The sequence below is a fragment of the Puma concolor genome, chromosome D4 (genome assembly GCF_028749965.1).
Source record: "Puma concolor isolate L17-30 chromosome D4, mPumCon1.1.hap2, whole genome shotgun sequence".
Lineage (NCBI taxonomy): Eukaryota > Metazoa > Chordata > Mammalia > Carnivora > Felidae > Puma > Puma concolor.
In genome coordinates this window covers 12,935,819-12,950,063 of record NC_141679.1, presented here as the reverse complement: position 1 = coordinate 12,950,063, position 14,245 = coordinate 12,935,819, and the positions used below count along the sequence as shown (strand labels likewise).

The 14,245-nt window shown below is 39.5% G+C and overlaps 1 protein-coding gene across 1 annotated transcript in view; it reads right to left on the bottom strand.

The window, feature by feature from the left end:
• Window positions 1–325: 325 nt before the first annotated feature.
• Window positions 326–14,245, bottom strand: part of SMC5 (structural maintenance of chromosomes 5) — a 97,033-nt gene continuing 83,113 nt past the window's right edge. The window contains exons 18-25 of the mRNA XM_086684979.1: window positions 9,366–9,491; window positions 6,602–6,646; window positions 6,088–6,183; window positions 5,543–5,647; window positions 5,221–5,340; window positions 4,218–4,397; window positions 4,043–4,138; window positions 326–2,668 (exon numbers count right to left, since the gene is read on the bottom strand). Of these exons, the coding sequence (XP_086541105.1) occupies window positions 2,528–2,668; window positions 4,043–4,138; window positions 4,218–4,397; window positions 5,221–5,340; window positions 5,543–5,647; window positions 6,088–6,183; window positions 6,602–6,646; window positions 9,366–9,491 (909 nt within the window). The 3' untranslated portion in view covers window positions 326–2,527. The remainder of the gene's footprint in view (window positions 2,669–4,042; window positions 4,139–4,217; window positions 4,398–5,220; window positions 5,341–5,542; window positions 5,648–6,087; window positions 6,184–6,601; window positions 6,647–9,365; window positions 9,492–14,245) is intronic.

Here is a 14,245-nt window from a genome sequence, read left to right as displayed (position 1 = left end):
CAGGCAAAAGCACACCAGACAGACTGGTTTTTCACTAAATGCGAAAAACAAAATGACTTTTAATAAGGTTGAAAGTGTGAAAACAGTTTTCACTTAAAATAACCTACGCTAGTGGTGCCTGGGTGGCCTGGGTCAGTTGAGCGTCCAACTCTTGATTTTGGCTCAGGTCGTGATCTCACAATTTGTGAGATCCAGCCTTCTGTCAGGCTCCATGCCTAGCACAGGGCCTGCTTGGGATTCTTGCTCTCCCTCTCCCGTTTCCCCACTCATTTGCCCGCATATGTACTTTCTCTCTCTCTCAAATAAAAAACACTATACTCCAAAAGAATATGAAAATATGCATTTATTACCAACAAAGCGTTTCCCACAGAGGTCTTTTTCCCCAGTGATACACACGCACGCACGCACGCAGATACACACTATGGCAGGACAGAATTACATTTTTCACAGACTAAAGATTCATACTCCAAAGAAAACAAGCACGTGTCCAAAAGACAGTCAGAAAGCAAAAAATCTTTACTTTGAACACTAAAAATCTTTGAATAGAGACTCTCTCCTTAGGCAAATTAATGAGGATTTTCTCATTAAAAATACTTGTCACCTTCAGGTTTTGAATATTTTATTCATCAAATCAGACTTTCACTTGGCGTTTGTACAATTTGTATGTAATTAGAAATCAACCCTTGCAGAAAATATATGAAGTTTTAAGTGGCTGAGAATATAATGTGTTAGACTTATTCTCTTAATATGTTAAAATGATACATAATTTTTCATTTACAGTTCAAAATCCAATGTAAAACTAAATATTTGTCCAGTAGAGAAATATAAAATGCTTACAAACAAAGTATGGAATAATTACTGGCATATGTAAATTGCAATAAACTTGACCATTTGATTTGCAAACACAACTCATCTTCAAGCTCTGCCTGCTCACGGGTCACCTGCCTGCAGAAGGAACATGGTTGGCACTCAGACACAAAACACAGGACAGTAAGCGTGTATCAGTAAAGATATTTTGGTGGAAAGCAAAGTATTAAACAACAGAAACATTTGGGAGCACTGTCCCTTTAATAGGTTACCAAGTTTTTCAATGTTTACGTGAGTTGTTACACCAGTAAAAATGTTTTTTAAAATATTTTCATAATACATGCATTAGACTGAGAAGGCTCTTTTAAATTTTTTTCAAGAAAAAAATACCTTTTTAAAGAGAAAATGTCCAAGTGAGAGGATAGATTTGCAGTTCATTATTTTTTGACCTAATAAGAATATAAATTTCCATGGCTATTGATGAATATACAAAGCCCAAACTGAATGCAATTCTGCAATTTATTCAAGCTACCAAGTCAAAAAATAATTCTGTCATGACTGGCACGGATCCAATCCGTTGTTCAGAGAGACGTGTTCTTGGATTCGTCCATTATCTCACAAAATTTATCTTTTAAAAGAATAGAACTGTTTTGGCACTGTTAATTAGTGTAACTCAGAGATAAACAAATGATTCCCTAATTCTTCCCTGCTCAAAGAAAATAGTTCAAACTAGATTTTCTAGGACAGTGGGGTAGGATCAACATGGTAAGGAAGGACCTCAAAGCTTAAGTTCTAGAAACAGTATGTTTTGAAACAAATCAATGCTTTCCCTCACTCTTGACATAACACTGAGAAATTTCAAATATAAACTGTAGAAACCAGTATATGAAATCTTAAGAAAAAACCCTTCTAAAAATAATTATAAAAATGCTTTTAGAAATTGAAGATGTAAAATACAGTTGACTTTAAATTAAAAAAAAACAAACCAAACCCACCCCACACACACTTTACAGGGTTTTTCTTTAAAAACTTGATTTTCTTCTGTCAATCTTTTGCTGCATGTTGCATCATCTAGTGGCCACCTTGTGGCATTTCAAACAAGTCCTACCGTTTTTGAAGCCCAGCATGTTTTTCCCTTGAGATACCAATACAATTAGAGTGTCAAGTTTCATAAAGTTTTTTTTAAAGGCCCATAAAATCACATTTCCTAGTGGAGATAAGGTAATCCTTTTTAATAGGAAGAAATGAATAGACTTGTCATAAATTATTATACATTAGTCTAGACATTTCCGTATCAATTTTTAAAAAAATTAAATAGAACACTGGGAGCAAACTATGACTTGAGCTGCAGAGTCCTCTTTAGACTCTGACAGTAATTAAAGTTACTCTGGAATTCTAGCTGGAGGTTAGCAGGCCCACCACACTTCCCCCTGCACCTGTGATGTAACACAGTCAACACCTTTTATCGTGGGAACCCCGTGACATACGGCCAGAGGGCCAAGGACTCAAGTTCAACAAAAGCTGAAGACTAATTTCTACTACCGGATAATGTTCCACAGACAGAAGTTACTACGGTCTCCAATCATCAACCCGTTTGTGTTTAACAGGTTTCCAAAAATGACTGATCTCTTAGTCTTTAGTGAATCTCCTTTTATTCAAGCGAGCCACACTTAGAAACAGGATTTAACCAGAGAAATGTCACAGCTGTCGCCCTCTACTTTCACTGCGGTTGAGTGAACGTGATGCGCCGCCGCCGCCTCTGGAAAGCCTTTAGGTTCCACCTGTTAGGTTCCAACATATGAGGACCGTTGTAGACAAACAACACAGTCATCTTTTCAGAATAAGGAAGATTCTGCAGGAGCTGTGTTAAAACAAAGGGGCACATAATGCCGTATATTAAGCACGATTTACCGGCCTCACGTGGTGGGGTCAAGTCAAATGTTACTTTATTTCTAACATAAATGAAATACTTCTGAAGTTCTCAGTTCAACATAAATCCTGCCAGACTGTGATCCTTCCTTGAGCGAGCGCGCCTGAAGCCCGGCCTAATGAATCAACATGCCTTGTCAGTATTTCCCAGGCCAAATAAGATCCTACAGCTTCCTAGGTTGACCCTGGAAGTAAGTCCTTCAGAACATCCCTGGGATCCATTCTTTCACTCATTTATCCACAGACACTTCACAAGCAACTTGTACGGTCGTGGAAGATTGGTAGCCTGAAAAGTGTGTGACAGAGGGGTGGGTTTTTAAGGGCAGGGTGTTTGGTAGACAACAGAGCATTAACAGGTCTGGCTATTCCAGAGAGTATGTGCCAGACCCAGAAGACAGATTATACTCTTCAATAAAAGTGTGCATTTAAGATGGACTTGCCAATAAAATTTTTCATGCATACTTAGTTTTAAAAAGAAGATCCAGTAACGTTAATAAACACAGCTTTGAGTTTACTGGTCTTACAATTCACCTACAGCACAAGATGTAACAAAAGACAATTTCCTGTTGTAATGGTTCTAGCTTACGGAAAATTCTCTGTAAGGATGATTCTGCTTTTATCGAAGTTAATGTGAGAAAAGAAGACGTTGGCTTAATTTGCGATTTCCTCTGGGTCAGGGCAGTGGTGCTGGTGAATGGTGACGGGCAGTGCATCCCTGGACGGGCCCTTCTGGGGACATGAGCATCTCAGGTCTGAGTGTGGAATCCCCTGCCGCTTGTAAAAAAGTGCTAACAGAGAACTTCTCTAGAGAAGGAGTAAGTGCCAAAACCAGGGAGGAAATCTTGGTTCTAGAACATAATTCTATGCCTCCTACGTTTCTTCTTGCAATAATAAGGTCCCTGATTAAGTATGTCACTGGAGGGGCGCCTGGGTGGCGCAGTTGGTTAAGCGTCCGACTTCGGCCAGGTCACGATCTCGCGGTCCGGGAGTTCGAGCCCCGCATCAGGCTCTGGGCTGATGGCTCAGAGCCTGGAGCCTGTTTCCGATTCTGTGTCTCCCTCTCTCTCTGCCCCTCCCCCGTTCATGCTTTGTCCCCCCAAAAAATAAATAAACGTTGAAAAAAAAAAAAAGTATGTCACTGGAACTTGTCCCCTATAGTAATGTAAATACTACTGTAATCCTTGGAGTTCCTTTTGTGGGAGTATTTCTGCTCACCTTTATGTATTGGGCCATAAAATCTGCTACATGATGAAGCCACAGGGGACTTCGGAGTTACATGAGCTCTTTAAGATTACTGATTACCCACCTTTGGTGTAATAAAGAAGTACTGAGATGTATTTTCTTTACAAGCAGTATTTACAACCATTTCAAACACTCTCCGTTCATTGATCGGGTCCATTCCCTAAACAACAATGATACTGATTACATTTAGATCCACCACAAGATGCAATAAAACCCAGGTAAAGGAGTAAGCTCCACACCTGATTGATCTCATCAACTACTCTGAACGGACATCGATTGAGTTCCTGAAGGGCCATCAAGTACAACATAGTGGACACGCTTCTTTCACCCCCGCTCTGGTGGTGTGGAGTTAACTCATGCAGCTGCGTGCTGCTGCGGAACTTGACTCGAATCCGGATGCCGTACTTATCATAGTCCTCCTGTGAAACGTTCACATACTTGTTGGAAGGTTCCAGGTTTCTCGGGCACTTACATACTACTATTTGAAAAGAGACTGAATAAATCCATTAGAAGAGGAAAAGCCGTAAATTTAGTGACTGTAGTTTTATTTCAACAGATCTGCGAAGATGCCTAAAGGCCTGTAGACGGCAACTAGTTCTTTGATACTTTGTTGTTGCAGTTTATTTGTAAATAAAAAAAAAAAAAAAGAAAACTGAGGTATAGTACCTGCTTTACAAAATAACTGTGAGGATTAAACAATCATCCTGTTTCTCATCTATAATTCCCCCAACTCCTTTTTTCAATTATTTTAAAGCAAATCCCAGTTGATCACTTGATGTATTTCTGAAAGGAAATTATTTTACCTATACTTGCAATGCCTTAACTTACAACTCAAGAAACTAGTAACAAATTTGCAAATATTTTCATTCCTGTGTACTCTCTCTTGCTAAAAACGGAAACCACTGATAGACTGTATTTCAGTCAAGTTTGCCAATCTGCTTAGGAATGTTGTAATGTGGACAGTGGTGGATTTATAAATCAATTCACGCAGAGCCAAATAACCATTACCTCCCCGGATACAAAAAGTCAGTAAGATGCTAGCGACTGATCTCAAATGTCACACACACACACACACAAACACAAGTGACTGCGATGGACTCCCGCAGTGGTATTTTCCTTCCTTTGAACGATTTTTTAGTAAGCAAAACTGTCACAGGCCTCATTCTAGAATTAACAATTCACACGTACTCTCAGCACATAAATAAAACTACTCGCCAGGAAACACGTGAAATGCAGTTTTACCTCATTTTCTGTATGCAGATCAACTTCACCAGCACACTGCATGGAACTAAAAAAATTGCTGAATTTTTCATTAATTTTTTCTACGAGCTCTTTTAAAGGATTAAGCCACCTTTCTTTTACCTGCAAATAAATTCAATATAAAAACACAAAAGAAGTATTACTATATTGATAGAAAACTGTCCCTAAGAAATGTAGTATCAATCTAGCCACGAGGACATGTGTAACTATTCGTTCCATGTAATTTCACTTTGCGCCGTTCTATGTGCCCGTGGGATAAATGGTGAGCACGCAACAGAAGAAAAGATAAAGGTTAAATAACTACCTGTGAAATGTTTTCCCTGTATTTATCCAGTTCAACCTTCTTTATCTTTAGTTCCTCAGTTAATTGCTCTATTTCTTCTTCTCTTTTTGTGTATTCCTCAACGACCTGCCAGGGAAAAAGAATATTGAAGACAAATCTACCAAAGGATAAAATTACAGGGAATTGTGCATCAATTAAAACGTGAAGTGAAAATGCCCATTGTGTCACACTGTTTGTATGCAACTCATTTATGTTCTTGTACTGAAAGTGTTTTTCATCCTCAAAAAAAAATAGACGCTGCAGTATTCCAGGTTAGCCCCACTATTCTTTTTATAAAGGAAAGGCACAGAACAGTGTGTTCCTTAGGAAGAGTCTATTTAAAATTCTAATAGATTCAGAATCTGGCATTTAAAGCACATTGTTCCTGCTGTCTAGCTTATTATTACCAAGAGCTCTAGTACAGAGTGGGAGGCCGGCACTGGAGCGAAGTGTGTGCACGCGCGTGCGTGTGGGGTGTGTGGGGAGAGTGGCGGTGCCTGAGGGAGGCCAAAGGGGAAGAAGCATACTGTGGGATTCAGTCCTGTGAAGCAAGAAGCTCTTGATCTTTCTTCAGTTAATAAAGCATCAATTTCATCCAACGTGTTTGGAAGATCCTGGAAAGCCTAAAGAAGAAAAGAATGGTCTATTATTAGCAGACAGTACAGCAAAGGCAGTTCAATTTGAATAAATATTCTGCTGAGTATCTACTATGTGTTCAACAGCATGCTAGCATACAAGAAATCAAAGGAACTAAACAGGGCTTTAGGCCTTCAAATAGCTTACACTTTAAAAAATGCGAAACATATTGACTGAATAACACTGGGTAACACCTTAAGGCGGAGTATCAATGTTGAGTATTACAGTAAGCAGTACATATCATACAGACTAAGGGAAGTATCAGTTCATGCTAGAGGAGCTACAAGAGAGTTAAGAGAAGGTAAGAGGCCTCAACTTCATCTCTGGGCCTTAGAGCAAGTAGCTAGGGAAAAGCAAGGCAGAGGGGAGACAGGAAGCTTGGAAAAAAGAATGAGTGCTGCATACCATGGGGGGTGAGGAGTTGTGTCCATTTGGAATGGTGGGTACTTGCTGAATTGGTAGAATGGGTCCAGAATATGTGGGGCATTGAAAGAGAGCAAGAAGTTAGAACTTTATACTGTACTTATGAAGAACGACAAAAGCATCTTAAGAATCCGGTTACTTTGACGGCAGAATCTCACCGTAGTACAGCTGACCCTCGACCGACACAAGGTTGGGGAGGCCGACCCCCACTGTGAGTCAAAAATATACGTATAACTTTTGACTCTCCTAAACATAACTACCCACAGCCTACTGCTGACTGGAATCCTTACTGATAACATCAACAGTGGATCAACACATACTGTGGATAATACATGTTTTATATACTGTACTCTTACAATAAAGGAGGCTGGAGAAAAGGAAATGTTAAGAAAAACATGAGAAAAACATAGCACTGTTATTTACGAAAAAAAAATTTACACGTAAGTGGACCCTCACAGTTTAAACCCTGTTGTTCGAGGGTCACCTGTACGACCTTTGGAGTCCAGGCGGTAGAGACAAGTCCGGGCAGCCCCCTTCCTATCTGGGAGGAAAATGGTACACTGTGCTGTAGCACAACCTGCAATGATCGCGTGGAATGACGTACAAAATGAACCTTAAAACTCCGAAAAAGACCTTGAAATGATACATTAATACCTATGTCTTTTAGATATTGTTGAACCGAAAGCAGTTCAACATCTACAGCCCTTCAGATAGGAAGTATCCGCTGTCGACGTGACTTGTCCGCTGGGCTTTCACCCTGTGCTTGACTTAAATGTGCTGGGTGTCTTCACCTGACTCCCTAACGGGCATCCTAAATCCTAGATGGTCACGCAGAAATCTTCACTTCACACACCCTCCCTACCAATGTGAACAAACCTATTTCTCCTTCAATCTTCGTCATCTCAGTCAATGGCAGAATGAAGGGGTTGGTCTTCTCTCTCACCCTCCACCTCCAATCCATCAGCAAGTCCTGCTACTGTCAGTAACAGATCCGCAGATTGGCACGCTTCCCTCTTCTCCAGCCTCCTACCCCGATCCCTGCTGCTATTATTTCTGGCCTGGTCCAAAGCAATAATCTTCTGAACGGTCTCACTGCACTAGTTCTGTGTCCCTACTTGATTCTTCACCTGGCTGGCAGTTACAGTGCTTTCCTACATGCCCGTCAGCCACATCCCTCTTCATAATCTTCCAGTGGGTGCCATCTCAAAATACAACCCAAACTCCTTCTGTGGGCTGTAAGACCCGACATGGTGTGACTTGTGCCTTCGTTTATGCCTGGATTACCAAGTTTCAACCGACTGAGATTCCTTCCATACTGACACATGACGCATACACTTCTGCCTCGGGGCTTCATGAGGAGCAATTTCCTCTGCCTGGAACACTTTTCTCCCCAAACACTCACTTGACTAATTTCTTCTCTGCATTCAGGAATCATCTAAAATAGTTATCTTCTCAAAGGAACCTTCTCTGACACTCTATCCTCTTACCTTGTTTTATTTTTCTTCTCAGCACCTCTCGATAGCCGACATTATCTATTTGCTTTTTAATTCGTTTGTCTGCCCCACCCTCCACCCTCGGATGTAAATTTCAGTAGAGAAGTATCTGTCTTGTTCAAGGCCTGATAGATCAGTAACATTTTTAATATACGAATTATCTTCTAATTTTGTTTCTTTCGAAAACAGTACAACTTATCAAGGGTAGAACTGTACTGCTACTCTGAAAGAAACTACAGACATTGGACTAATATTTACTTCTTTTGTAACTAAACGTACTTAGGAAAAGTTCTAGTATATTTTTATAGAAACAACAACCACACAATTTGTCTCAGAGCTACTAAATCCCCATTATGTACCCTAATCCGTTCTCTGTGGTGTCTGTGTCTGATACAGTAGAGTAAAATCTTTGAGGATTTGAAAATTCTAATCTAAATGAGTTTTTTTCCAGTTCTATTTATATCTTTAGTAGACATTCATTAGTTATTAAAATAGAGATTAGACATTAATTATTTAAATAGGGAAATACATATTTCACTACCTACTGAAATTAAGATAAAGTATTTTATCTAAATATTTTAAAAGTAGTTTTCTATTTTATTTAGACATTACTCTGCAAGAAGTAGGTATGTTGGACAAGGTGTGATCCCTACTTGCCAGATAAAGCTTAGGGTCACGGGGCCCCAAGTCATGGTAGAACGTGAACTACGGGCAGCGTCTCATTTATTAACTGAACTGAACAGTATGTTAGCACATAAAATACAAGGAGGAAAGGCTCTTTTCTCCTTTTCTTACCAACAGATGTTAGCCCTAAAGATCAAACCATAAATAAGCACCCTCATTTCCAGAAAAATATGTTCACTTTGCCTTTTTCTAAACATCCTCTATTTACTGTTTCTTATAAACTAATTACCAATGGTATGTGTCCATAAAAAATTACACCCCACCTCCTGCCCCCACCTCTTACAGGTAGGTTGGGGGAAAAAAGCCTTTTGTCGCAAGAATGAATGTTCTGGTAGTGGTAATTGGGCAAGGAGACAGCAACAACCGACAACTGGTGCCCAAGTTTGAAGACAGTAAAGAAAATCCATTAAGCTTGATGACATACACATTCAGCTTAAAAATGGGAAAATCCCATTATTTCTTTCAGCACATTATGTTTCTTATGGCACATTACAATGACTACACACTTTGAGCTTAAAAATAACGTGTTGAGTATATAACTTGTAGCCGTATATACTTTTTATACTTACTGTCTGGTATTCTTGAGGAACCGTCTGCTCTGCGCCCAGGTTACATACTTGCCTAGCTCTCTTCATCAGCTCCTTGCATTTCTGCAGTAATCTCTGTCTGCTTTCATCCAGCTCAATGAAATGTTGCTAAATGTAAGGAAACATTTTTGACAATTTGTAGGTTACTGTTAGAGGATGACTTTATGAAATGACCACATTATACATGTATCTGGGAGGCACTGTGGATTCAGTTCCAGACCACCTCAATCAAGTGACTATCACAATAAAGCAAGGCAAATGAATTTTTTGGTTTCCTATATAACCAAACATATATATATATATATTATATATATACACATATAAACATGTCATATATATAAAAGTTATTTACTATACTGTAGTCTAGTAAGTGTTCAACAGCATTATCTAAAAAAACAATGTACATACCTTATTTAAAAAATAATTCTATTGCCAAAAAAATGGTAACTACCACGTGAGCTAGTAGCAAACCCTTTTGCTTACCACAGGTCACCATAACAAATATAATAATGAAATATTATGCAATATCTGAAGAATTGTAGCACGTAAAGAAATAAAATGAGGTATGCCTCATATGAAATAAATTAGGGAATTTCAACTGATAAATCATCTGAAAACCATACCTCAAAAATCCTGACAGCTTTTGTTAGAGAGTAAATTTGAACTTAAACTTTAAAATTTATCAGCACATAATGTGACATTTCTCTAGTCCTTAAGACCTCTGAAATTTAAATTCGCTTTCTCCTGAAACAGTTTAACTTAGCTATATATAATCATGCTCGAATAAAATTTGAAATACACAGTACATAGGTTTCCTATCTGAAAACTCAGTACTCAAATGTAAAGAGAACCTTTCAATAGTGTTTGGTAGTCTTCCAAGTGCCTTTCATGTACTTATCATTTATTCATGGACCCATTCATTCCTTCACCAGATAATTACGGGGAATCCATTATATAAATGTCAGTATTTTATTATGCACTGAACAGAGAGAGGTGAATAAGGAGAAAGCTACACAAAATTATTATCATAAAAGAAACAGCTACTATTTATTGAAAGCTTATGTGCTGTGCGCTTCACATAGGATTCCCTCCTCACAATACCGTACAATGATATTATTTCCCATTTTGCACATTAAAAAGAGAATTAAAGCATCTTGGCCAACCTCACACATTTAGTTGCAGGCTGTCAGGATTCACATCCTTGCCTGCTTCTAGAACTCCTGCTCCTTTCATTATGGCACCATGCCTCTCAGGGGAAAGCAAAGCCAGCATGTGAGAGGGGGGAGGGAGGGGAGAATGCAGGAAGGGCAGAGTGGTCACAGAAGCTATGACAGGTGAATGGTCTTCAAGGACAAGTAAGAAATGACTAAAGAGGAAGCAGCAGAAAGCATTCCTAGGACAGCTGATTACAAATGATGGAAGGAAAGCCTCCTTAGAGGCTTATTTAGGGAATGACAAAACTACCATAGCTGGAGAGGAGGTAAGGTTGTAAATATCAGAGTGGTAAGGTAGGCAAGAGCCAAATGTTAAGTTTCTGGGTAACGAGGAGGGCGGAGTGGAATGCCTTCTGTGGGCCAAGTTGGTTATAACCACTATCCTGTGTGTTAATTGATCCAATCATCCTTACAGTCTTAGAGAAATGCATTATCTTTTTTACATGTGGCTCAGAGATACTAAGAAACTTGCTCAAGGTTATAGCAAGCAAACAGGTTCCTAAGAAAACCGGTCTAGTTCGCTCTTTCCACTAAACCTCAAACTTTGGTCTGCCCACACAAAAAAACTAGAGGGGTGAGGGAGGGGGATGGTGAAGACTGTTAAAACAGTATTGATGCCCAGCCACGAGACGGATCTCCTGATTAAGATCTCTAGGGCAGAGGCCTGGACATTTATATTATTAACAAGGTACTCAGGTGATTTTTGTGCATATAAGTTGGATAGCAGATAAATTCAGGAGTACATACTGAACAGAACTCAAAATACAAAGCCAGCCTGACACGAATCAATGGTACTATGGTCTCTGTATCTGAGAGAAAAGAAAGAGAATGTTAAAGACTCCCTATCACCCTTGCTTTGCTCTCAGGGCAGATCACACTGAAGCAGTATAAACAAGGGCCAGGTGGAAACCAAACACTCCTCGAGTCTTCCACTCCTTTGTATTCCTCTGGGCCTTGACAAAGGATCGCAACAGTACAGCAAAGAAATACAGGAGTCGAACATCGAGGACTCTGGGCTTCAGAAGACAAAACCTCACTCAACAGTTGCCTAATTAAATCTTTCCCAAAGAATAATGTTCTTTCTGGACATACATGCTTTTGACATACCTCTACATATAGCACCTGTTTTTCCCCCACTCCAAACCAGAATTCATGGTGAGCTTTTTTTGTGGGGGTAAGGGGCAGCAAGAAAGAGAGCATACAATTATGTAAGATAATGTCAAGTCAGACTAGTGAAGAAGGCTTTATTAATAATTTTGCTTAGAGTCTACCCTTTAACAGTTAATAGGCAACAAACTTCATCTGTGTAAGACCTAGGGAGAGAAAAAGGCAAATTTACCAACTATGGCTCACCAACATCTCAGAAAGAACTACTCTGTGGGTATATATTCTGAAAGAATAAGCATTAGCTTTTCTCTGAAATTCTTTTTGAGAAAGTCCAATGGTCATGAACCACGGCCAAGGACATTTCACAAGGAAAAACCTCTCTAAGAGGGCCCTCTAGTGGAACAAATCAGAATTGTTCACAGCATTTCTTGTAAACTATAAATAGGATGTTGCACACAAAATCAACACAGTTAAGTATTCTACTTGACAATTTATTAAAAGAAGAGTCAAAACGAACAATTTTCTGTATGAAAAAAATTGGAGTTCTAGGTCTTATGGATTTCTACTAGAATATTAGTAAATAAAAACATTTCTACCTCAATTTTCCTCTACTGTAAATATAAGCATCACATTTCATAGCAATTTAACAGATTCAAATTTAAACATTAAGTTTTAGTTCATATCACATAGAATACATAACTTAGAAATATGGAAAGAAAAGATAGTGATCTTGACTAATATACAAGACTACAAGTTGTATTTCAATCAAATAGTAAAAACAAATGAAGTAATGGCGATAATACTATTGACTTGTTAAATGATCCCCCCTGGCCCCAAAAGAGATCTCCCTTAAATAAAAAAAAAAGTCTGAAATCGTTTTGCAGGAGAGGTAAGCAGGTAGCCACAGAGGGCAATATTAGATGAAAGAACAGAATTTCTAAATTTAGTAGGAGGCTAAATACATTTAACAATTTCTAATTCTTATCACTAATTCTGATGTAAATCTATATTTTTTAAGGAAACTGTCTTTGTGCTAGACAGTATATTTAAGCATCTTGATCTATATTCAAGTGAATGAGGACGCCTGGGTGGCTCAGTCGGTTGAGCGTCCAACTTCGGCTCAGGTCATGATCTCACAGTTTGTGAGTTCAAGCCCCGTGTCAGGCTCTGTGCTGACAGCTCAGAGCCTGGAGCCTGCTTCAGATTCTGTGTCTCCCTCTCTCTCTGCCCCTCCCCTATTCACACTCTGTCTCTCTCTCTCTCTCTCTTAAAAATAAATAAACATTAAAAAAAAATTAAAGTGAATGAGCACAATATTCCCACAAGTCAGTCAGGTATTTTAATACCTATGGCTGTAAACAAACAAGAGACATGGAGTAGAGTTAGAAAACCAGTGCGTGGTTTAAAAGCAACTAAAAACCCAACCAAGTAATAGGTATATCCATTGTGTCCACCTCCACATTTAGACGTACAGCTTACAAACTTGTCCTGACGATACTCCAGACGTCATTACCAAACAGGCTCACCACCATTCGCCTCCCTTGGGATGTCTGACAGGTCCGGAATCCTGCTGCCCTATTTGCCTTCCAATAGTTTGAGGACTTCTCAAACTACATGATGGTTAAGTCACCTTGGGTTCCCTCATGGACACAATCTCTACTGAAACTCTGTGTCAATATTCTTTTGTGAACATGTTTTCATGAGGAGGCTAAAATGGGAAGTGGTACTAACGGGTCCTTGGTGTAACCTGCCATGTGTTCAAGGGGACAAGCAGAAAAAACACCCCACTAGTTCTCCTTGTTTCAAATGAAGGAGGAAAGCAAGACAGAACGGTAAGAGCATCTGTGGGTCAATGACAGCCAGCAGAAGAAAGAGAACAAGCGAAAGAGAAGGTGCACTGCCACACATCGTACCACATATTCTCTCACTCATTGGGTGATTCAAGATGTGGGCTCAGGGAGCACGGTCAGTCAGCAACAAACAACTACTACTGAGGACCCAGCGTAAAAAAATCAAACAATCTTACAAAGGAGATGGAGAAAGCAATTTTCAGATCAACTCGTTACAAAGAGAAACAGAATGGTGCAAGATACTGCTGAGGAAATGCAAACTCAAGTTGGCTAGCGTCGAGTAAGATCGGTGTGGAAAAACCTGTGTGCGTGCAGGCATGTCTGCGAGGGGTGAGGAGGCTGACGGCTGAGTGGCTAGTTCCAGGTAACAAAATCTAAAAGGATAAGCAACAAACCAGAGATTATCTGTCTGGACGGTATAATGGGGCCATCTTTGTAAAAAATTACTGACTCAAGGACTGAAAATAAAACCTCCTCCCAAGAGGCTTTCCTATTCCCTAGAGTAGTCCACTCTGCTCAAAGTATTAACACTGCTGCTGCTACGAACACAGAAAACCCTGACACAGAACGAAGGCTGGAAGAGCAGCTCTATGTCAAGAGTAGGGTGAAGTCTGGGAGAACGCTTCCCCCAAGCCATGGTGATTTCTGATGCTTCTGTAAACAGGACACAAACCCATAGGTTTCTTCAGCT